Genomic DNA, 22,205 nt, shown 5'->3' with positions numbered 1-22,205 from the left:
AGCTTCTTCTCCTACCAAGGTCTGTGACGGCTTTCCATCTTTGTCAAAGTGTCTCTCCACATAATCCGAAGACAGGAGGTTGCTGTGCAGGGAACAGAAACATTATCTGAGAGTCATTTAATAGGCACAAGTATAGCCACAGACGCTGTGTTGATTTTCTCAACCTAGACCGGGTTGGTCTGTTGTTATTTCTGAGGTCTTTGCCTGCACAGTGGCGTGTGACAGCATGAATTCCCACTGCACTTCTGGACTTAGGTGTGCTCCTCTAACCACAGGCTAACACGCACACACCGGACACGCCATGGATGACCGTTGGATGCTCACCGGTGATTTTCTGACAGCTGAGAATTTCAGTCGAACTTTAAATGATTCATGCAGTAGATACAGCCGCAGCATGCGGGGTAAGCGAGCACCAATGTGACATACACTCCAGACAAATGACCGGCCTTATCAGTGTTACAGCTTCATGATGGTTAATGGAGTCATAACCCTCCTCTTCATCACAATCTGCTTAGAGTAACCGATATCTCACCCCCTGTCCTGCATGGTGTACAGTACCTTAGGGTTTTGTGTTCATTATGGGGGGAGCTCTACATTTTACAAACATGAATAATGCAATGTGCTGATCACACAACTTCTCCTGGGGTTGAGGAGGAAGCAGTGGAATGATGTACTTAGCAATAGTGGGGACTGTGCGTGTGTGTATGAGTGTGGCGTGTGCGTGTATGTGTGTGGCGTGTGCGTGTATGTGTGTGGCGTGTGCGTGTATGTGTATGGTGTGTGCGTGTATCAGTGTGGTGTGTGCGTGTAGGTGTGGCGTGTGCATGTATATGTGTGGCGTGTGCGTGTATGTGTGTAGAGCAGGGTTATTCAACTCACGGTCCTCGAGGTCCGAGCACTGCTGGTTTTCCAGCCTTCCTTTACCTGTGAGCTAGGTGTGAAGCCTCTGACCAATCAGAGTCAGTAATTATTAAACAACTACCTGGGAGAACTGAAAACAAGGCCTGGATTTGGAATCAAGGTCCAGAGTCGAAGAACCCTGGTGTAGAGTGTGCGTGTATGTATGTGGCGTGTGTGTGTAGGTGTGGCGTGTGCATGTATATGTGTGGCGTGTGCGTGTAGGTGTGTAGAGTGTTCGTATATGTGTGTGGTGTGTATGAGTGTGGCATGTGAGTGTAGGTGTGGCGTGTGCATGTATATGTGTATGGTGTGTGTATGTGTGTGGCGTGTGCGTGTATGTGTGTGGTGTGTGCGTGTTTGTGTGTGGCGTGTGCGTGTATGAGTGTGGTGTGTGCGTGTATGTGTGTGGTGTGTACGTGTATGAGTGTGGCGTGTGCGTGTATGAGTGTGGCGTGTGCATGTATATGTGTGGCGTGTGCGTGTATGAGTGTGGCGTGTGCGTGTATGTGTGTGGTGTGTGCGTGTATGTGTGTGGCGTGTGCGTGTATGTGTGTGGCGTGTGCGTGTTTGTGTGTGGCGTGTGCGTGTATGAGTGTGGTGTGTGCGTGTATGTGTGTGGTGTGTGCGTGTATGTGTGTGGCGTGTGCTTGTATGAGTGTGGTGTGTATGTGTGTGGCGTGTGCGTGTATGAGTGTGGTGTGTATGTGTGTGGCGTGTGCGTGTATGAGTGTGGTGTGTGCGTGTATGAGTGTGGTGTGTGCGTGTATGTGTGTGGCGTGTGCTTGTATGAGTGTGGTGTGTATGTGTGTGGCGTGTGCGTGTATGAGTGTGGTGTGTGCGTGTATGAGTGTGGTGTGTATGTGTGTATGAGTGTGGTGTGTGAGTGTATGAGTGTGGTGTGTATGTGTGTGGCGTGTGCGTGTATGAGTGTGGTGTGTGCGTGTATGAGTGTGGTGTGTGCGTGTATGAGTGTGGTGTGTGCATGCACGCATGCCTGGGACCTCACAGTAATGGCTCCCGTCGATACCCTTCTATCTCCATATGGTCATTCTTTTTTTAGAGAGACTACAAGCAAACGCATCAACTGGAGCATGAAGACAGCATCACACGTCCAAGTCCAAAGGATCCACTCACTGGTTTAACTCCAGGTCCAAGATGAAGGAGGTCCCAAAGGCTTCCACCAGGAAACTGCTCTGGGCCAGATGGAGGGGCTGAGCCTGAGGGCACAGAGAGTCGCTTACAGGGCAGAACAAATGCCAATGTTTACGGTGCGTCACTGAAAAACAAACCCCAGTTTATTGGCTATCTCATCCTTAAAGCCACAATGACATTAATGTTCTTCCAATCTAATTAGCGACACGTTAGTTAGTGTGTGAGTAATAGGGAACAGTGGTCCGACCATCAGAGTTAATTTTTCCATGGTAATTAGAAAATGACTAACAACCAGTTACTATCCAGTAGTGATGTCACAGGACATTTAAAGGTTAAAATGGGGAGGGGGCGTTTATAATAAAGGTTACAGGCGCAGGTGTGCGAGGTTTGCAAGACTGGTCACAATTGCAAACGAACCCGCTGTCACAGAGGATGAAAGAATGAAACATTGTGATGATTTAAAAAGTATGTGAACAGAAATACTGAGGTTGTGGGTGCAGTGGAGGGACCTTGACTGCTCGCGTGGGCCGGGTGGGCTATGGCTCCCAGTCCCTAACTGGTGACCAGTTCCTTTTTATCTGCCGTTATATTAACAGAGGTTAGTTGCAGCAATTATTATCGACCTAGAAAGTAAAGACGGGATGACAGGCAGTCCCCAGATTACAAATGAGATCCATTCCCTAAATCTGTATTTAAATTTCTGTCTATCTATTATTATTATTATTTATTATTAATAATAATAATTAATTTGTAATAATATTAATAATAATAATACAGTAGAAGTAACCACATACAGTACTATGATGAAGCACCGAAGGAGCACAATGTTTTCACGAGCGTCACAAAGCCCCCCGTATTTTTTATATGATAGGCTTTACAGCAGTCCGTTCGTAAGTATGAAGTAGGTACGAGTTGTCCGTAAGTCGGACATATTTAACCCAGGGACTGCCTGTACCGCGATTGAGTTTGTTTGCCTCCTGGAGTCTAAACCTCATGGTAATTCTGTTGCGTTTCAAAAACTGTTGGAAATCATGTATGAATACATACAGTACAACAAAGACAATAATTACATAAATTCAGGAGCATTGGTTAGAATGGCCTATTGAGAACTGGAGTGCCAGGGCACCACAGGATAAGACAGAACTAGACTCCATTTCCTTAAACAGTTTCCAGAAATAGGACAGGGGCCATTCACCTGGCTGGCAAGAGGGCATCCAGTCCCTTGCCCAGGACATGAAACCTTGCCCCGATCTGGTTCGTGCGGGAGCCGGAGACGGGCGAAACATATGCTCAGGGCAGACCAAGGTCGCCTGACTGCGATGACCGGTGAGAGACGGACATTGATTGACAGACAATATTTATAGAGGTGGTAACAGGAGAGGGCAAGGTGTGAAACGTAATCAGGGGCATCGGGGCCTTGCGAGGGCACGCCTGTGTGCTGGGGAGGGCCCCAGGCAATCTGTCACCTAGGGGCAAGCAGGCAGTGGGGCAACAGGCACACCGATTTAGGATCACGACCCCCCTCCAGGAAGATCGCGGGTTCTTGCAGAACCTGTGCAGCATGTAGTCAAACACTGCGGTGTTCACAAACACACACACACGCACACGCACACACACATGTGCACACACACACACACACACACACACACACACACAGCCAAGAGACACACTTCAGAAATCATCAAGGGGTCCCTGCCTGAAAATACAATACGGACAGACACCATAACAAACAGTGTGTGCTACCAGAACTGACACTAGCCTCACCTTCACTCAACCTGTACCTTTAATTAGGCTAATGACCTCTGATAACACATTCTATTAAGCAATTAAGGTATTTCTCCTTTTCACTCGTTTTTCATCACTAGGATGGAGTGCAACACTCCCCACGTCCGCTCTCCAGTTTACCGACAGGTTAATTATTCAACATACCCCTGAATATCAATAGATCCCTAACCCTATCCTAACATGGAAATGCTTCAGGATCTCCTTCACTGAGCTCACATATGCTCGCTGGTTTTTTTTTAGGATTGAAGTCATACCTACTTGTTGCATTATTGTTCCATTTTGCATCTGCATTTGAAATTTTGTTCAAATCAGCTGCCAATTAAATTTCTTTAAAGAACAGCATACCTAAACCACGAGGTCACCCCATCACAGAACACCTCACATTTAAGGGTCTTCATGCACCATAAGAGGTCTGCACCACAGCATCTACTTCTCCATATCTAGAGGACAATCTTATCCAAAGCAACATACAACTGAGAAAGCCAGTCCCTGAAGCAGCAGGGACTAAGGGCTTTGCTCAGGAACCAAGCACAAGACTTGAACCAGCAACCTTTTGACCACAGGCACAGCGTCCGAACGCACTGAGCCACACACCTCTCCGTTACAGACTACTTCACCGACTATAACACAACCCTTTACGGTCATTTTAATGATCAGTATTGGGGCAGTGCTTCTCTAACATAATACTTAAAACTATTTCTGTGTTAGCAGTTACTCAAAATCCAGCAACCATACCGTGGAGCAAAACCGCTCAAAAGTGCATCCATATGTCATATGTCACACGTCCCCACGGGTGATGCTGGTGTACAGCTGTTTGTAGGCGGCCCCGCCTGAGCACTAAGCCCCTGACTGTCGTCCTGCTTCGGTGCATCTGTGACTCCACAAACCGCATCTAATTTCGGAGGCAAGCATCGGCAAAGACAACACCTACTACAGAGACAATAATTACTCAAATTCAGGAACTACTTGATTATTAGATGATCAGTCTAGCAGCGCTTATACGGGGGTCGGGGGTCGGGGGGGTGTACTAAGCAGGTGGAATTTCAAGAAGTGAGTAGAAGGCTGGAAGGTGTGAGCTGAACAGAGTCAAGCACCACTGATTACAGGACAAAATGAAAGACACAAGTACTGATGTCTCTCCTGGGGACATTTATGGTGTTACCTGAAGAAGTCTAAATATAGTCCAACTTTTGAAGTGTTCAAAAAATTCCTTATGGAATTTCCCAGAGGATTTCATGTAGATAAATGACTGCATCACTACCATACTTCATATCCATTTCAAATCGATCAACGTTTTGATACAATGAAACCAGAAGTTAGGGACAGTTAGTTGTCACTCACCTGTGCCCCCTCCGTGGTATTTTTCACCCTGGTGTCCAGACGGCTGTGAATAACTTCTCCATCTGAATCGATCTGCTGCAGGAGCCGCTTGGGTTTGGTGACCTCCTCTTCGGAACCGGTCCGGTCCCCGTGGTCCTTCGGCGCTGGCCATTGCCATGCCCCCTCATCCGCCACCACGGGGACGCTCCAGGCTGAAATGCAGGACACATTGCAGGCAAGGTGGCGGGGGAGGTGATTAATCAATCTGTTTTGCTATCGTAAATTAAAAACGTGACTACCAAGGCAATGTATCAATTGCAATAAACGCCCAACTGGATAGCACGAACGATTTTTTTTTTGCCATTGCCGTTTTATATACAGTACGGTTTTAGCTCGGCAGACAAGCTGCGGGGAAAAATCTGTCAATGCAGCAAATCCATCGCATCGCTTCAGCTGACGAGAAGGACGCAAATGCGAACCGACAAAAGCCAGCAGTGACTTACCGCCGAATCGTTATTAAAAGTAGGAAAAGTGATTATTGGTGCAAAACACTGAACGTGTCAAGGGAGGAGAAAAGTTGATAAACGAGAAGCTTTGCGTCTTTTCCCCTCCCTCACTCCGTCTCCCTTACCTGTCACGGCAAAGCGTGCACTCACTGCAGCAAACACCAGACACCGCATCGCCAGCATGATGTTCACATAGTCCCCAGGAATGACATGAAGTGCGAGGAATGAACAGTGTATAATGGGGAGGGGGATCAAAGATGAACTGCGGATGACGATGAAAAATACAGCTGATATTAAAGCTCTAACGGTTTTCTCGTATTTCCCCCGGCATTGCTGCTTTTTAGTTATAAAAAGCCCCCCTGGCAAATCTGAAGAGCATCGTGACCGTGCGGAAAAAGGACGCAGTAACAGTCAGTGAATGGAAATCGGAAGCGAAAACGCAAAAAGTGTGCGGAGGGGGGAGAACTATGTACACGGACATGATTTCCAGCTAGGGTGCGAGGGTCATTCGTCTTCGCCACCACTGCGGTTCTGCAAGCGGCGGCTAGAGAGGGAGGGGAGAGGAGCGTCGGATCTGCGCTTGGGGGAACACGTGGGCCCTGCAGAGCCCTCCCTTTTTCCCATAGAGTATCCCTCCTCCTCCTCCTCCTTCTCGTGTTCTGAGAAAACACCTACAATTTCCAGTAGAACAACTTGCTGCGTTTATAGCAAAAAAAAGTGATTGTCAAAGGACGAGGATTGACCAAATTGAAGAAAGAAAAAAAAACGATAATTTGTCGGCGAAAAATTCACTTCATCTATGCATGGAAGGCAGAAAGGCAATTAATAGAAATAGGGGGAACAAAGTAAAATTTAACTATTCCTGTAATTATTGGTATTTCTAACCACAGGCACATACACAATCAGATCTCCATCTCTGCTTATTTGCATATCAGAATAAGTAATATAGGCCTACCGAGATTTTGTCACCCCAAAGCCCAAGTCCTTTAGTTTCTTCATTACCACAAGACATACGCTATATCCTATATGGCCATACTTAAATGATGGGCTATCTGATTAGGCCAGATGGGCTATCTGATTAGGCCAGTGCTGAGACAGACACCACTCAATACAGAGAATTCCAGAACAGAGAGTAAAACAAATGCCTGAAGATCACTTTTTATTTCAGGTTTATTTCATAAGATCAGTAAAACCAAAACAGACATTCCAAACAGTTCTTCTGTAATACTGCAGCTTGTTGACATTCTCAACATGAACATGACCCCCTCCACCCTGAGGGGACCCTGTACCTGGGGGGCTGGACCTAAATGAAGCAGTCACCAGCTCTCCAGCCACGATGCCCGCCCCCCCCCCCCCCCGACCAAGGGCCTGGTGGGTCAAAATACAGTAGCTTCATATAGAACCTGTAAATAGCCAGTTCTGGGAAGCATCGTTTCATGACAACACGGATCGCGGATGCTGCCCGGACAAGCTGGTGCCGGGCTGAAAGTGAGCGAGGAATTCTGATGCCAGAACTGAGAGAACCTTCATTCAGAAAGGGAGACGGATCATCCTTTTAACTTCACGGAAAACAAAAGATGCTGACTTATCTACATTCACATGGGTCTCTGAGTATAGACACCTCTCTCATATAAAAAATATTACAAAATCAATATGGAAGGGGGGGTTCACTGAACTCTGCCCAGCTGTAAGACTTAGACTAATGGACCGAGCTTCCCAGTAACCCTCAGATATTATTCTACTGAGTATAGTACAGAAACACTGTTAACACTAAAAGGTGCCAGGTAGGCTAGCTGACATAAAGCTTGAGAGTCACTGCAGTCGGCTGCCACTGACATTAACACTCTGATGGGGTTAATGCATAACAGACGTCCAGCTGCCAGTTAATGTCAAAGCCGCCCGACACAGGTGGTGCAGCTTAACACTGCGGCGTAACAAATACACACCAGCGACAGGCTACATCACAGAAAACTCCATCCCTATTCCAAACTCTTGAGGTTCATTGTTGATGCTGAATGCTGTCATTGAGTGACAGGGGTTTCTGCAGAGAGCTCGAAAGTCCTGAAGGGCACGGCGGGGTCTGTGTCGTCCTCACAGAGGGACCGAGGTGGGGTTGGGGGGTGCAGCACAGAGCAGAGCCGCGACTCGTATCCCACATCCCGCACGGTCATGCAGGGCCTCTGTAGAAACTCCAGGTCCAGAACGCAGCCTCCTCTCGCAGTGGGTCGGGACATCCAGGAGAGCAGGTTGCAGTCCCAGTCTGACGCCACAGAGGAGGACGGGGAGCAGGTCGAGGGGTCTGGGAGCAGGGAGGCTTCAATGTGGACGGAGGAGAATGAGTGGGACAGAGGGGCAGGGCTGGAATCTGGACTGTCCTCCAGGAGGGGTACCAACGGAAAAGGTGGCGGGGAGGGCTGGGGTGGGACGGCCAGGTGCAGAGCGGCCGCTGAGGTACCGTTGACGGGTAAAGTCGCCTTATGAGTTGAGCCCAAAGGGGTCAGCGGTGGATCAGATTGTTTACCGAGCGCCAAGCCAGATGACACTAAACCCAGCTGCCCCCCGGAGGCAGAGGGTGTTACAGGTAGCAGCATCTCATTACAAAGACCTTCTGCGGGGGCCCGGCGTGCACCAAGGAGAAGGTCATCTTCAGTAGACGTACATGGAATGTCACCTGCAGCAAGACGCGTATCCGGTCTCACCACGGCGTACACAAGCTGATCTGAGCCGCAAGCTTCTCCAGGAGGTGGCGTGGTGAGACCCTGGGAGCTGGCAGGGGGCGGAGTCACCCGCACGTTGAGGGGGGGTCTCAGGTAAGGCTCCCCGTGCAGGACTGCCGGGACGGCAGCACAGCCGCTGAAGGCCACTGACGCTGTGGTCCTCCGCTTCTTGCTCACCCTGGGACTCTGACTGTATGACCTGCCACGTTTTCTGCCATTTCGGGGCATCAAGGGCCCGGGGCTGGGCACTGAGCTACACTTTGCCCCGTCCTCTGGAAGCTCCATGGGCCCTGATGCTGCTTCACCACCTCTGGTCCCACATGCAGTCCTGGTCTGGGGGTTACAGGACTGCTGAGGAGGGGGCACAGTGCTAGGTGCTGTGATGCAGGCAGTGAAATCCGCTAGCACTGACTTCAGCGCTTCCTCCTTTGGTGAGACGGAAGGGGCAGCGCTCGTCGTGATGGAGGTGGACCTCGAATCTTCCATTTCCTGGGCAGCTGGGCTGCCGTTTGGCTGGAGCGGCGACAGCAGGGCCTGCAAGGCCAGATCTGCGTCACTGTTCACCTGGGGCTCTAGGTCCAGGCCTGGATGTGCGTGGAGAAATCGAGGAGGAGACCTGGCAGGGCAACAAATCCACACAACATGATCATCTCACTGATAGCTACCAGCCTGAAAAAGCACAATCTATTCCTCCGTCTTCCAGTACAGGGACAGTCTGTCACTGGGCACATACTCAGTCTTTCTCACAAAATACTATGGGCAATTTACAGTCACCAGAGTACTGCATAAACTTTGGCAGAACATGCAGACTCTGCATACAGATTGGAGGCAGGATTCAAGCACCCAATCCCTAAAGATGTACGACAGCAGTGAAACACACTGAGCAGATGTGCCACAATGCACTGAAGCACAATATATTTGCAATTCAAAAATATGAGGATACGCATTGTAGGGGTGTAACGAGGCACCGTGGCATAAAATAATTTATTAATGTTAATGCAAGAAGGTGTAATCTCAGTTTTTATATCTGCATTTTGCATTACACAGAATAAGAAAAAACTGGAAGAAAAAAGAAATGGTTATAAAACAGCTTTTCTTTTAAATGAGCCTAAAAAGGAATAACAGATCTTTGTTTCCAGTCTTATATATTGTTTATACATTAAGAACATTCTGATTTATTCTTATTTTTTCGGTTTCAAGAATGCAGGGATCTATTGTAAAAAAAAAAAAACGCTTTTAAGTTAAGGGATTGAGACTATTTTTGCTTTTTGCACTGGGGTCTGTTGAATAAGGAAAAACAAAGAAAAAGGAATGTTTTGAACATTTTTTTTGTAAATGTGCATGCCTAATAAGGAATAAATAAGCACTATGAGATCTTAGTTTGTTTTCAGTATTATCGGGTTGAATGATTTATTGATTTCAAAACGAAATCACGATTTGAGGCAATACGATTAGCAAATCGCAAAGGCTGAAATTTGGGAACTGCATTATGTGCAACAGTCATTCTCATCAATCAAAAGTGCTGTGCTCCTCACATGCTAGTCATGCTCCCCAAACAGAAGTGACCCAGGGTGACCATGTATATGCTCGCAAACAAGAAACTCGCGAAACCCAAGGAAACCTAAGGAATTCTGTGGTGTGAAAAAATGGCTATGCTGCCTACCTTTTTCATGGCCAGAGATTGTTTACAGAAAGGTCCTGTTATTTATGGAGTGGTTATTATGACAATTCCATAGTTCCATAGTACATCTGCGTACGTAAATCTCTTTTATACAACCATGGAATTCTGTCATAACTGTGTTCTAAGCAGCTACAGGATCCCTACTGTTTTTGTCTTACTGAAATCATCTTATTTTTATTATTACTTTATTTTGCTTAACAGTCAGTTTATGTGATAAGTGTTTAATGTTTGATCGTTGTCTTCTAATTTTAAAAAAGTAATAAGTACATGTTGGAAGCAATTCACATGTTTAAGTTCTCATCCTTACAGTAGAATATAGACCATTTAATATGTTGATAGTATCTCATGTGGTAATGCTGCATCACATTTTAAATCGATTACACTGAATAATGAACGGAAGCTTCACTTTTAAAAAATTATATATATATATAAAATGCGATTACATATTTTCCGTACAACGTTCAGCCCAACAGTACTATATAGCTGAATATATTGTTAGCATATTGAACCATGAGCCCTGAATCGTCTATCGAACCGAATGGTGAGTAAACTATCGTTACACCTTTACCACTGAGCCAGCCAGGAAATAACATTTAACGCTAAAATAAAGGAAACAAGAACAGCAATTATAGCACTCGAATAAACTGCAAAAGAAATTTCACTTTGTACAACTGTACGAAGTATATCCCACACTGTCACCAGTTAAGCTACTTAGTACATTTTTGTTAATATACTTAAACTTGGTTTATATTCCTAAAGTCCAATTACAAACCGCATCAGTGTAATTACACCTAGCAGAAGCACAGAAGTCACCTCAGATGCCAGCCAGTATGGAGATAAATGGAAGCTGGGACTCACCGTATCAGCATGTGGCCGTGGACCATGATCTCAGAAAAGTTTGGCTGCATGAGGGAGACCAGCCTGTCCACCACGGCATAGTGGGACTCATCTCGGGCAAACTGGCGGTGCTGGTCTGACTGCAGGTGCTGTGGATGTTAGCAAGGCAGCAGGGAATCACACAATCACAAATGCTACACGCAGCAGACACGCTGAGAAAGGGCTCCTCCGTCCGTCCGTCCTTTGATACCCTCAGTGAAGAACGGGTCTCACTGCTAAGTCCAGGACCTGGCTGTATATTCTCGTCCTTGTGACTGAGGATTTATGACGTATCAGTGCAGATTAAATATTACTTAACAGCTACATGAGTTTTATAAGGTAATGCAGTTGCACCGGTAAAACATATCTAAACAGAACAGTGGAAATAAAATCTGTAAGTACTACTCATGGGTGTTTACCAATAAAAAGTCTTTAATGTAAATATGTTTATTTTATTCTACAAAAAGAGATCCCCTTTCACCTGTGAATCAGCAGAAACAACCTCCAGCACCCGCAAATACCACGATGTGCTAAATCACAGCAAGAATTTAATCAACAGCTCAGCAAGGCCTAATTAACCTGCCGTGTTGCTGGATGGCAGTGCTGTGTGCCCAGCGGGTCCGCAGGGTTAGCGCCAGGGGGCGGGGGCACACTCTCACCTCTGCCTCTTCCTTGAAAGAGAGCTGGCAGCATTCGCAGAATCCCAGGGTTTTCCTGCGCACCCGGGGGGGCGAAGGAGTCAGAGTCAGCGGGAGGTGCCGTCCTACTGCATCCCGGCTGCTTCCAGCATCCACATTCCTTTTCCTGGAACATTGTGGTGCAGGTGGGAGACGACTTACATTCAACCCACCCCAAAAACACACATGCGCTACTAACAGAGTTGGGTAATTCAGGTCCAGAGAGTAAAAGTCACAGTCACAGAGTCAGGGGACCTGAATTACCAAACTCTGGCTACTAAACGTGGCAGCATGCCAAACCACATTAACCAAAACCAGTAACTGTTGTCAATTCAACCTAAATCAGACGTTTGCAAATAAAAAACAAACATTCACTTGTCAGGTTGTCACTGCAGCACAGTCAGAGTCACCGAAAGTCCCCTGGCCTGTAATCCTGTAAAGCAGAACTGATCACAACGTGGAGACCGTATGACGACTGACTTTGCTTTGCTGTGTTGATCGTCCTCCTGGTTCTTCATCTTTGGAGGAGGCAGAGGGGCGGGTGGCTCAAACGGACTAAACTTGCCAGCGAAGTCCAGCATGGGGAAGACTGCTGACTGCGTGTGAAGGGGTCTGTATTTCCTATTTACACAAGACGGGAAGAGCCGTCAAAATGCTGCGCACACACCAAACTGCCATTAAAAAACATAGAAAAACTATCCTGCAATTACTAAGCTGTTCACAAAAAAAAATGTACACACAACTTGCTGATATTCATCAATTTGTTTGTTTTGAGGGGAAATTGAGGGGTTTTGTGCCAAGCAACTTTGCAGAGACTTTCTTTCCAATACAGAAACCTAGACCTAGAACGTCCTCAGGATGACTTGCTGTCCCACAGGCCCATCGCAGGTGGTGCATCTGAGGAACATGCAGGAGGAACACAGCCGCCGCAGGTGAAGGTGCATCAGGCGTGGATTTGTTCATGCTATGCAGCACCCACCCGCTTTCCCCGGCGGCTCACTAACCGAGCCGCAGGTGCGGCCGGAAAGGCCTGCGGTCCCTCCAGGCGAGCAGACAGCGGCAGAAACGGCGATGAAACCTCAGCCCTCTCCCACAGGCAACATGCATGCACATTAGCGCCGGCTCTGTTCCAGGTGTCTCCCCTGATTGTGTTTAAACTTTAACCATGGGGCTCCTGACAGGATCCCTTTACATGCCCGGGGGGTCAGGGGCAGTTGAGTGGGGAAAGTCTGGACACCCGGGGCCAGCTGGGGTGGTGGTTGCTGGTTTCCATTACGACACCAGCCGCACGGGGGGTTTTTTTTTTTTTTTTTTAAACTACATTTTAGCAACTCCAATTTATTACAATGACTCAGCAGCCTGGGTTTAAGAGGAAGACAGGCAGCCTTTATCAGGGCCAGCAGTGGCTGCTGGAAAGGGAAGACTGAGCAGGTTTATCTTTTCGCCACCTAACATCCACTGACCTGCTGGAATCCTCAATCTTAATGTAGGGAGACTTCAGGGTTCCGGCTGGTGATGAGAGAAGCAGTAGAGGACAGTTAATGTGTGTGTGTGTGTGTGTGTGTGTGTGGGGGGGGGGTTATTTAGCAAAAAACATGGCTGTTCATTCACAATGCCATCCTCTTGAATGTTTCACATGGACCGACTGTTAATACACAAAAAATAACCCAAAGCATGAGACACCACATCATCTGCATTATTTAGCTGCTGAACATTACTGACCTTTGACAACCCATGCCGAAGATTTCCCTGTTTTCTGTAGGAGTAATGCATACAAAGTCAACATCCACCATTCCAGCATTGCCTTCTTCAAAAACATTGCATCATCCATGACGGGAAAACAAATTACTTTTAAGAAGAACGCAGACTAATAGAAATGCCAAGTTACCTGCAGTTCCCTGCTTCTGGCCTGGGAACTTTCCTCCGTAAGTTGGTTCAAGTATGGCAGGAACTCTGCTCTAGGGACTTAAGGGACAATCTGTACATTTAGTGGTGCACCTATGTGGCAAAATGTATCAAACTGATGCAAATATACAGTGACAAAAAAACTGGAGCACCCAGAAGTAATGGTCCGATTTGGATGTAATTTGGCACACATGCAGACCAGCGATGGGCATGTAAATGATTCAATTTGCAGGGCGCTGGCACGTCTAGTCACCACAGAACCACAGAAGATGCCTCCTGGGCGCATTAGACAGCATTACCAGCACTTCACGGAGTTTGATTGGGGTCCCATTGTGGGTTTTCATGAGGTTGGGTGGTTGTATCCTGCAATTGCCCGACATGTGGGGCATGCAGATGTTACAGTTGCCAATGCTGGAACCAATGGGCATGTGAGAGCACCCACACACGTCATGAAGGTTCCGGTCACCCAAGACAGACCACACCAACGAAGGATCATTGTATTGTGCACCAAGCATTACAGAACCCCATGATATCTGCGCCTGCCATCTGGACACAGGCACTGGACTCTCTACATCACCCCCTGTCATCCCGCACTGTGACTCATTGACTGGCATCAGCCGGACTATGGGTTCACTGTCCCATGCTTAGGCTGCTGTCAACACCAGTGCAGAACCAGGAGGTATGGACTAATGACAAGTCCCATCGTACCATGTTCAGCGATGACTCTCTGTTTTGCATTACCAGATGACCATCATGTGTGCGTATGGCAGCGTCGAGGGGAGAGGACCAATCCTGCCAATGTTGTGCAGAGAGACACCTACGTTACTCCAGTCATCATGGTGCGGGGAGCCATAGGGTATGACATCATGGTGCGGGGAGCCATAGGGTATGACATCATGGTGCGGGGAGCCATAGGGTATGACATCATGGTGCGGGGAGCCATAGGGTATGACATCATGGTGCGGGGAGCCATAGGGTATGACTTCAGATCATCTCTGTCAGTGATTCGGGGGACCCTGACAGCACAGCGCTATGTCATTGACATCCTGCGTCCGCATGTCTCCTCCTGAGACAGCACCCTGGTACAGTCTTTCACACAGACAATACCCATCCACACACAGCATGCGTGTCTATTGCTTGCGTCATGTTGAGGTCCTCCCATGGCCAGCCAGGTCCCCCCATCTTTCCCCAATCTAACATGTGTGGGACCAGCTCAGACGTCAACTCAGACCCAGTGCCAATCTGCAGGGTCTTGAGGGCCAGTTACAACAGCTGTGGGCCGACTTGCCGCAGAAGAGGATACAACAGCTGAATGACTCCCTTCCGCATGTATCCAGCCCGCGGGGGGGTGCCACACCCTACTGACATAGGACCAGCAGTGTGCCCGTACTATCAACTGTGTCCGTTTGATCTGATACTATAATCATTGTGATACAGTCACATGACCTTTATGTTGGCTCTGAGTATCTTTTTTTTTTTTTTTTTTAAATAATATCAGCCAACAGCAACATGTTAACCGATATATTATGCATCTCTATATAGCTTTATGATTTGGTGGCAAGTCAGAAGCCTTTAGCAATGAAAGGCTAACATCTTTGTTTTTGGAATTATTATAACAATGTTGAGAAAGAGAGGTTTGTTAGGGGTAGGTGCTGACACCCAGTGACAATATGGCACCAGTTCCTATAAAATGAACCGTACTGCAATGCAGATTTCGGCCCCAGCGAATGTCGAACTTCGTTTTGTGCTTTTATTTTTTTTTAAGGTACTGCTTCAGGCACCGGCACAGTATTTAAAAGTTTTAAATCATTTTAGCACCGACATCAGAACCCAAACAATACTCAACCCTACTCACCACTTTGGGAGGTTATAGGAATTACACACTATGGGCATTAGAGATGTCAGTCAGCCTTACTGCATGTCTCAGAGACCCAGGGTGAAACTAGGGGGCTCTGGGAGAACCTCCAAACTCCACAGTCATAGAATAGGTAGAATAGATTCAAACCCTGGGGTTGGGAGGCAAGAGCGCCACCTACTGAGCCACCATGAATCCCCCAGCGAATTAGTCCTTAATTACAAATCACTTTAATAAGTGAAGGACAACAGCACAGGAGAAGGAAAACAAAAACTAATTTTTTCAGGTCCCTTCCAATAAATTATCCAATTTTTTTTGTAGCTTTGCTTCATTCCTTTGTTCCTGCAGTTTGTGAGCTTGATGTCCATGTTGCCCCCTGCTGGCAGCTTGACAAACAAGCTTCTATTTATTTAAAAGCAACCTCTACGAAAGAGAATCAGTTACAGGATCTTATTGCAGGCAAAACATTCTGGTGGTCACGAGATAATGTATTTCTTTGCATCGTCAATGCGAACTGTGTCTAACGAGCGAACAGAAGTGTTTCCTCATACAGTAAGACCGTCTTTGTTGGGAAAAAAAGGATACCGTCCACATGGAGAATTTTGATGCCCCAGGAGCTAGCGTTGGCCAGGACACTGGTCCCCGAACAGCGTTCCTGCTCAACACCACGGGAATGATTATCAAGGGCCAACAGTGCGAATGGCTCACATCTGAAGCTGAGAGCTGCCATTATAAGCATCATCCTTAACTCACCAGTACCACATCTGGCAAATTCAGGACGACTTAACAAAACTAAACTTGTCACGTTTACCCTTGCCTTCTTCATATTAATGATTTCATAAAGACTATAGATAATGGAAGGTTTCACGCACGAGGACTTACATTGCTACGGATGGCCCTCTCCAGTAGGGCCCTTCCACGGCTTCTGTACGCCTGCACAGCCAGCATGGTATGGTGCTCGTTAACAAAACACCATTTTGAAAAATTCAACTACAACTACAGTGTGACCAAATACAGCATATGAAAGACTACAATGATAAACCGTTCCAGTATTAAATTCCAGTTAAAGACGACTGCAACAGATATGGTTAAGAGAGAGAAACTTACTTGAGGTCTGGGAGTAGCAGTGCGCTGACTGGTGCCACTGCAGCCGCCCTGAGCTTGCCGGTGACGGGAGGAAACTGGGGGGCTGTCCACTGCAACCTTCTTAGGGCCCTCCCCTTCCTGGACAGACTGCCAACCCTGCCAGTTGTCCCGACTCCCCGAGACCACAAAGGTCACATCCTTATTAAGGAAGCTTTCCACTTTCTGCAAAGGGACATAACGATCACACTGGACATGAAACACAATCTGCATCCATCATGTCATCATATATACAAATCACGACTCATCAAACAGCCCAAAAATACAGTATTCATTTGAAAAGGTAAGCAAACTTCTCTTGCAGCAAGCTAGACCTTCAGTTACATTAAGTTGCCCCCAATAAATTGCCAGGCCCACCACTCCCAACATGGTTGTTCCCCCCATCTGGTTCCATACCCCTCCAAGACGGGCTATAGCCTCAGCAAGCAGGGCAGAGGAGCGGCTTCGCACAGCATCCAGGTAAAAAGTCTTCCCCTCCAGCTGCCGCACCCCCGGAGACAGCGCCCCCAGCAGGTCCTGCACCCGCGGCCGGCGCTGCATGACCTCCATCTGCCAACAGAACGTCTGAACCATTGCATTATGCTGTTTACCACTCACAATGTCATCACCACCGCAAAACCTTACCTTAGCGAATAACAAATATTACTACCCGAAACTGAAAACACAAACTGATATTTGAAAACGTATTTGGTGCAAATGTAAACTTTATAGTACACAAATTGACTAAAAAGTATAGTGTGCACAAACACCGGGGTACAGATGATGATGATAAAAACTCATTAGCCATCAATAACTTGTTTCGCTGGCTGGGGGATTAAATAAACACATGGCGGCACAGGTATTTAAATAACAATAACACGAATCCTCATAGTGCACTGTTAACTAACTCATACATAATGATTATCTTAAGAGTCAAAACCTTTGTTTAAATCTATAGTAATAGCATTTAATAATAATTAACAACTGACCTCAACAGACTTCCACACTCCCTGTTCTTCCCAGCTCCATTATCAAGCTTTGAAACTGCCCTCCTGTTTGCATCCGGGACATTCCCTCTGTGCTATGGCTCGCCAACTGGGACAATTCACTCTCAGCGATTCAAAATACCTATGCGTTAATGATCAATATATCGCTGCTACGTAGGCCTGTCCGCTCATTGATCAAGCCTTCGATGAATAGACATACGATTATTGGCATTGCACATTTTCCTTAATTCTATATAGAAAAGATAACTTTCACCCCTTTTCTGATGATTAAAAAACCATTTATCCATTTTCCAACCACAGGGTTGCCAACTCTCGCGCATCTGCCGTGACGGTCACGCTTTCAGACTCTCACGTTCATGCAAGAAATCTTACGGCAAATCTATATTATTCCATCATAAACCTAAAATTAACTACATCAAAAACATTGGGGCAGTTTGCAAACCCTACAGATTATTTACAGGGTAATAAAACTATTACATACACGTAAATCAGTGTGCGGAGTTCAGGAGTTGTCTCAAATTGAAAATCTCACTCCAGCCAGCTGACCGAAGTCGGCAACCCTGCAACCACTCCTCAACAGCTTCTTGCCCATGTTTAATTACACAAAGTGCCCAAAGTCAGACCTGAGCACAAGGAAAGGTCCGATAAATTACAGCCATCGGCCTGAAATAGAAAACATAAATGTCATGTTATACAGTTCCTGTTTAGTGCCTTGTCCTCACACACACTCACACACCCATCAGTCACCTTTATGAGATATCACGAATAGAACCTGTTTTCTTTGGACTGACAGACTTCTTCCAACCACATATCTTGGTCAGGTTAACAAGGCAGGAGTCGGATTGATTTATTGTACAGTGTTGCTCACTGTAAACGCTGAATGGATGGACCTGAGTGCCATCTGGGTGGTATCAGGACCACTGAGACCCACCTGCACAAGTGAATGACACAGGAATGAAAAGTTAAAATGAGCAGGATTTCACATCATTACCAATATGTACTGTAATCAGCTGAAAGAAGCAACATTGTGTACGAAAGTGACGCTACTGATGTCCTGATTTGAATGACACTTTTTGTTCAAAGAAACGGTTTGGAAAATGGACACAATTTTTTATATTAAAATGTTCCTGCTTTAGAAGCATTTTATTGGGTGCTTAATATTCCATGCTTCAATCCTGAAAAGTTAATTCACAGCAGTAATACAAACATGCACTATTCTTATCAAATGAAAGAGATGTAAAAACGTCAGAGATAATTTGCGCTGAGCCTCTTAAGCTGAGGGAAGGGACACCTTCCACAAAGAAGCATAATTAAGGAGGCTATCTAAAGAGCTTTAATTTAATACCACCAGTGTTTATATATCACCCTTTCCGGTATAATTGCCTTAGTTTAGGCTTAGAACACACAGGCTCACAAAAGACACAGCAGTTACACAGTGGTACAAAACCAGAGGTAAGTTTAACTAAGACCAGCCAGGTTAAATCAATCTAAAACAGGACTTTTTATTGTATTTAGGCTATGTACTGAGAGATGGAAATCCTTTACATTACTTAACAAATGTTTGTGTAGATTATGAACCCTTCAGATGAATGTTGCCTTAAAATCCAGTTTTTTTTTTAACTTATTATGGAAATTAAAAGGATGACTGCATTTTGATATCTGGATTACATCCAGCCATCGGCCCTGTTAGATAGGCAGGGGCCTGGCCTTTCAAAGCCACCTAAATGAAAAGAAGGTCATCAGATTTCTGGAACATAGCAGGGAAAACAGAACATGTGCGATGTGCTCATATTTTCTACTTTTGTTTATGATTTCTCACTGCAACATTAGTTCACCGAAGGGCAGAGAGTATAATTTGTGCTTCCTGGCACAAATTCCTTAGTCTTTGCAACTAAGGACAGATACACATACTTCACTCACTATGCAAACAATCAGGGTTAACATGACAGAAATGTGTCAAAAGTGACACCTACGCTTACGTTTACAAAACAGTAATGCAGTTCTAATGTAAGACTATCCAGTTTTGTGGGCAGTGGCCACATAAGTAACTCACCCTTTTTCTTCTTTCCCTGATCATCTCCCCACCACAGGCTTCTAGATGCACTAAGGAAAGCAGAGCTGCCCCCTGACTGGGAAAATTAGCAGCCTCCAGTTGTGTCCTGTTAGCACTCCTCATGGTTTACTGTTCGGAAACCACAGTTACCATTTCCCTGTTGGTGCTGATCGCCCTCTGCTGGTGCACAAGGAACTCCCAGTGGATTGTCACTCTACAATATTAAGGTTCCACAAACTTAACAGAGGAAAACATGAAACAGATTCCCATAAAGTATCTTTAAACTATTATGATGAGAAAGTTAGCTATTTCCTTTTGTCCAAAGGGACATACAAGAAAGAATTCGGGAGCAGGGTCAGAGGGCCCCAAGGTGACATTACTCCACAATACACAGGACTGGAGTCCTAGCCTGCACAACCATACATTTTTTTTAACATAGATCATCTTATGAACTTGAAGATTAGATTAGTCTAAGATTAGTTTAATCAGAGTTGGCAGTAGAATGGTTAGTGGTACTCAGGGGGCACTCTTACAGAGGATAGTCTACTGCAGGGATGGCCAGTCTTATCCACAAAGGGCCGGTGTGTGTGCAGGTTTTTGGGATAACCTGTAGGTCAGCTGTTCAAACCCAGGTGTGAGGACTCATCAGCCAATCAGTCCTCTAATTAGTAATCTAATTAGGGAGTTGCAGCAAAAACCCGCATACACACAGGCCCTTTGAGGATAAGATTGGCCACCCCTGGTCTACTGTATCATTACAATAAATTAATGTTTAAACATCTCTGAGCCATTAAATGATCAAGAGGCCTGCCCACTCAAAAATGTTGAAAGCCCTCTACTAACAGAACAGGAAAACATTTTACAACACACTGTGAAAATATTCTGGCAAATTATTTATTACAAGTTTTATTTATTACAAGTAACTTGCAGAAGATAACCGTTTATTTAAAAAAAGCCAATATAACAATCATATAGTAAGTTTAAGAAAATTGGCAATGAATATGTTCCATTTCTTTAAAAAATAACATTACAAAACAAACTTCAGTAGAAAAATTAATTGCTTAAGTGTGTCTAACACTCAATGGAAATGAAATGAACCTACAAAATGAATTAAAAACTTTTAAATTATGTAAATATAAACCTTCCATTTTAATGTAGTGTAACATGCATCCTGTTCTCCCTTCTTAAAGACAGTCAAACTACAACATAACTTTACATTTCACTAAAGAGCCCTTTGTGACTAATAGTGTCTGGTCTTTATGTGGGAAAGGGTTCTTTTGGATCCTCGTACTGTACCATAAGACATCTTTACATTAACAACCTGCATTCTTTTCAAACATTTATATGACTAAATGTGAATTTGTGGATCTGCAACGAAACAGTCATCTCTAGCTGACATTGTGGAAACACAAATATGTGTAGCAGTCATCATAGGATAATAGTACGATCTTGACCTGGTCTTCATTTTAGGAAAACCCAAGAGGAATTAGCTTTTTTCCACTGCATAAAAATGAGATCACCAAGAACCGTTTCTTTTTCCTATTACTAAACGTAAATTTGAGTCAGATTTTAGGGTTAAGTAAACCATAGGAGAGTTGGAACGTACCGGGACGTGTGTTTGTACCACTGACCTCCAGAGGGCTCCCAAGAGCCAGCAAATGTAATGTAATGAATGGATGACAGTGTAAGACGATGCCATCATGCACCAAAAAAGAGAAGTAAAAGTCTTTCAGTGATACATGAATTATTTAAGGGAAAAATATTCGGAGCTTTAAATTTGTATTTCACTGTATACCAAACAGTAAAATACCAACTTCATCCAAAACTTACTGATGAAACTACATTCAATGAAAAGATTGAGATGATATCTCAGAATGGAAAAGCATGTAGAATAAAATAATGGGCCATTGTATAAAAGAATGACAAAGCACTGCAGGGGTCTTAATAAAAGGTGAGAGAGGCACTACAGAACACACCAATCTCAAGGTGGACCTGAATGAACCTTCACTGCAGTCACTGATGTGAGCATTGAATCATGGCTAAGAAATCGCAGTGAATTAATTTAATGTCACTAGGTGTCAGCTACATCAGTTACTGCGCCTCCTCCCCAACCCCATTCCCACAGTGGATAGAAAAGTTGTGAAAGGTGCTGGCTGGAGGACACCAGACTGGAAGCCACGGGTGACCTGGGGAGAGCCTGGATGTGACCTCAGTACGCAGGTATCAGCACCGTCTCCCTCCATCAGCTTGCGCATGCACACTCTGCAATGGCCGCTTCCACCATGTAGGATTTTAAGGCATTGAATTGTGTTCTACTTTTCCTCCACAGTGATGGTGGTATGGAGCAGCCAAACACCCATAAACCTGGGCACTGTTACCAGGCCTAAGCCACTCTCTCCTTCATCAGGCACAATATGACATCAATTTCAGCACATTAACATAACCCAACTGCTTTTAATTCACAAAAACAGCTACTTTTTTATGGCACCTGATATAACCCTGTAAATACCCTTAATTAGAAATACCAGATGGTGGTCGTGTCAGTGGGGTGTCGGGTTTTGACCATATCCACAGATCAGGCCCGCTCACAGCAGCCTGCCTACCACAGTGGAGATGGGGTGTGTTTGATATGTAATTAGACTCTACAGC

General features: G+C 45.6%; 2 protein-coding genes across 8 annotated transcripts in view; both read right to left on the bottom strand.

The window, feature by feature from the left end:
* The window catches only part of LOC111856118 (disintegrin and metalloproteinase domain-containing protein 11-like), a 36,354-nt gene extending 30,131 nt beyond the window's left edge, over positions 1–6,223 (bottom strand). For all 6 annotated transcript variants that reach the window (XR_011991786.1, XR_002841056.2, XR_011991787.1 and 3 more), the window contains exons 1-4: positions 5,789–6,223; positions 5,179–5,369; positions 2,035–2,117; positions 16–82 (exon numbers count right to left, since the gene is read on the bottom strand). Coding sequence is in view for 3 of the 6 variants with exons in the window: in XM_023835801.2 (XP_023691569.2) it covers positions 16–82; positions 2,035–2,117; positions 5,179–5,369; positions 5,789–5,846 (399 nt within the window). In the remaining 3 variants the exon portion in view is untranslated. The remainder of the gene's footprint in view (positions 1–15; positions 83–2,034; positions 2,118–5,178; positions 5,370–5,788) is intronic.
* Positions 6,224–6,805: 582 nt separating this feature from the next.
* Positions 6,806–20,003, bottom strand: dbf4b (DBF4B-CDC7 kinase regulatory subunit). 2 transcript variants are annotated; one of them, XM_023835817.2, is made up of 13 exons: positions 19,557–20,003; positions 17,486–18,434; positions 16,914–17,066; positions 16,482–16,682; positions 16,257–16,331; positions 15,960–16,029; positions 13,503–13,567; positions 13,337–13,370; positions 13,078–13,123; positions 12,095–12,235; positions 11,597–11,741; positions 10,920–11,047; positions 6,806–8,996 (listed from the first exon to the last, which is right to left on the bottom strand). In XM_023835817.2, the coding sequence occupies exons 3-13, from the start codon at positions 17,064–17,066 to the stop codon at positions 7,685–7,687; spliced, it is 2,370 nt and encodes a 789-aa protein (XP_023691585.2). In that variant the 5' UTR covers positions 17,486–18,434; positions 19,557–20,003; the 3' UTR covers positions 6,806–7,684. The 2 variants fall into 2 exon arrangements, with proteins under 2 accessions (XP_023691585.2, XP_023691587.2); XM_023835819.2 differs by having other exon boundaries at positions 16,257–16,307; positions 19,557–20,001.
* Between the last annotated feature and the right edge of the window lie 2,202 nt (positions 20,004–22,205).

Source organism: Paramormyrops kingsleyae, chromosome 5 (genome assembly GCF_048594095.1).
Source record: "Paramormyrops kingsleyae isolate MSU_618 chromosome 5, PKINGS_0.4, whole genome shotgun sequence".
Lineage (NCBI taxonomy): Eukaryota > Metazoa > Chordata > Actinopteri > Osteoglossiformes > Mormyridae > Paramormyrops > Paramormyrops kingsleyae.
This window is presented reverse-complemented; position numbering and strand designations above follow the sequence as displayed.

What these genes read in the sequence shown, in the direction of transcription:
- dbf4b (XM_023835817.2), bottom strand. Translation starts at nt 17,066, where the DNA reads ATGGAGGTCATGCAGCGCCGGCCGCGGGTGCAGGACCTGCTGGGGGCG. An exon ending in CCAGAAGCAGGGAACTGCAG is followed by an intron (nt 13,371 to 13,502) that starts GTAACTTGGCAT and finishes TTACTCCTACAG; the next exon opens with AAAACAGGGAAATCTTCGGC. An exon ending in CACGGCCACATGCTGATACG is followed by an intron (nt 8,997 to 10,919) that starts GTGAGTCCCAGC and finishes TTGCCCTGCCAG; the next exon opens with GTCTCCTCCTCGATTTCTCC.